The sequence below is a fragment of the Pinus tabuliformis genome, chromosome 4_2 (genome assembly GCF_031772625.1).
Source record: "Pinus tabuliformis cultivar Carrire ecotype Pingquan chromosome 4_2, CPIR1, whole genome shotgun sequence".
Lineage (NCBI taxonomy): Eukaryota > Viridiplantae > Streptophyta > Pinopsida > Pinales > Pinaceae > Pinus > Pinus tabuliformis.
The window spans coordinates 169,131,910-169,134,010 of record NC_142304.1 but is presented as its reverse complement, the minus strand read 5'-3'; the positions used below and the strand labels follow the sequence as shown (position 1 = coordinate 169,134,010).

General features: G+C 40.7%; 1 protein-coding gene across 1 annotated transcript; it reads right to left on the bottom strand.

Annotated features, from left to right (window-relative positions):
- Positions 1-1,502, bottom strand: LOC149168717 (uncharacterized). The gene is made up of 2 exons (XM_089424960.1): positions 1,148-1,502; positions 1-1,028 (listed from the first exon to the last, which is right to left on the bottom strand). Exons 1-2 carry the CDS (start codon positions 1,500-1,502, stop codon positions 1-3), a joined length of 1,383 nt encoding a protein of 460 aa, XP_089281086.1.
- Positions 1,503-2,101: the final 599 nt, after the last annotated feature.

Below are 2,101 nucleotides of genomic sequence, written 5' to 3'. Positions count from 1 at the left end.
TTATTCTCTCGAAATGATACCTAGAAGAATTGGTTTTAGTCTGTTAGCTATGACTTTAGATATGATCTTGTACACCACATTGCACAATGCAATTGGTCGGAACTTCGACGGAGTGTTTGCTTCCCCCTCCTTTGGAATAAGGGTTATGAACGTAGAGTTGAGGGATTTTAGGATGGAAGAGGAGTGCCGGGAATCCTCCACCACTTCCCATATCTCTGTTTTGATTATTTCCCAAGAGGCTTTGTAAAAGTCGATGGTGAAGCCATCCGGTCCTGGTGCCTTACCATTTGGCATATCTTTCACTGCTTCTTCGACTTCTTCCAAGGTAATTGCTCGATTTAAAGCCTTGTTTTGATCCTCTGAGATGAGCTTGGGAATAGAAGTCACTAGGTCCCAAATAGCTACCTCTCTGTCAATATTAGGTTCCAATGCAATTTGGCTGAAATGATTTATGAGAAGGCTTGAGATTTCATGATGAGTTTGCACCGAGGTTCCTTTATCATCCTTTATTCTTAATATTTTATTAGCACCTCTGTGATCAATGGCATATATGTGAAAAAAATTAGTGTTCTTTTCACCTTCCTTAAGCCATTGAATTCTAGATTTTTGCTTCCATAGAGTTTCCTCCTGTTGGCATCTGATCTGCCAATCCTGCATGAGTTTATGTTCTGTATTCATCGTTTCTTGATTAATATTTCCCTGGATCCATTCCTTGTGAATTTGTTCCAATTGTTCCTCTAGCTTCTTTTTTTCCTTGAAAACGTTGCCGAAGACTTCTTGATTCCAAGATTTTAACCTGGTTTTGATATGTTTAAGTTTAGCCTGGAGAATGAACATTTTAGTGCCTCTTATGCCTAACGGTTCACTCCACCAATGTTTTATTTTCGTTGTGAACTCTGGATGACTAAGCCAAAACTTTTCAAATCTGAAGGGCTTATTCCTTGGTGTGCCTAGGATAGCCGCGCTCATTATTATGGGCCAGTGGTCCGAACCTCCACTTGGTAGAATGTCCGAATCCACAGTAATCCCTTCCAGAAGAATGGTTTTTGTCACTAAGAACCTGTCCAGTCTAGAGGTGATTTGCCTATCACCCCCTCTTTTATTGTTCCATGTGAAAGTTCCACTCTTGGGGAAGATGTCTACCAGCCTGGTTGATTTAATAAAGTCTTTGAAAGCTTCAGAATCCCTGTTGAGTGATCTGATGCCTCCTTTTTTTCCGTGAGCGAAGTGATCATATTAAAATCACCTCCGAAGTTGGCTTTTGCTTGGGGATATCTCTGCTGCAAGTTGGATAGAGCTCTGAGCCATAGCAATTTGGCCTCTAGTTTCTGAGGACCATAGACATTTGTGCAGAGATAGGTGGCTGGATTTCCTACCATTTGGACTTCTCTAGATATATGAGATCTGGCAGCTTCAGAGGATATAAGCTGGAGAACCTGAGGATTCCAAAGAATGGCCAGGCCCCCTTCCCATCCACTGCTTGTTGTTTCTAGGTATTCCATTCGTTTACCCAATTTTTTACTAATATTTTCCATTGTTTTGCTGGAGCATTTAGTTTCTTGCAAAAAATGATATCTGGCTGTTCCTTTTTGACTTTTTTCTTTAGTAACCGCTGCTTATTTAGGCTATTAAGCCCTCTAGCATTCCATGAAAGTACTTTCATAATTAACAACTTTTAGGAGGTGAGTGTGAACACCTCAAGGGCTTTCATCGTACCTGAGTTTAGGAGCATCTGACGAAGTTCTTGTAATGCTTCATTGTTTGTCCTTCTTCCTTGTTTTTTCTGGTGTTTTGAGTTGGTAGTGGTTTGATGCGGTCCTTGAGCTCTTACCCCTAGCCCTTTTGATGTTTCCAAGCTCCTTCTTTGCAAATCCAGTTCTGCTTGTTGTCTTGCTATGAATAAGTTGTTGATTCTGTTCACCTCCTCTTCTGATATGTGTTCCATGCATTTCTTATTCCAATTTTCTACCATGTTTGGTAAATCCATACCTTCTTGTTCAAGAATGTCGCTTAGTTCCATATCCTCTAGCCCTATTTCGCTAGTCATCATCTCTGAGTCTTCTTCTAATCCTTCTGTTGGTCCCTGAGCATGTGGGATGTT

Excerpts from the sequence above, each read along its gene's own strand:
- LOC149168717 (XM_089424960.1), bottom strand. The coding sequence starts at position 1,502 with ATGGAATACCTAGAAACAACAAGCAGTGGATGGGAAGGGGGCCTGGCC. Across the intron at positions 1,029-1,147 it reads GACTTTATTAAATCAACCAG|GGATTACTGTGGATTCGGAC; the intron begins GCTGGTAGACAT and ends TTCTTCTGGAAG.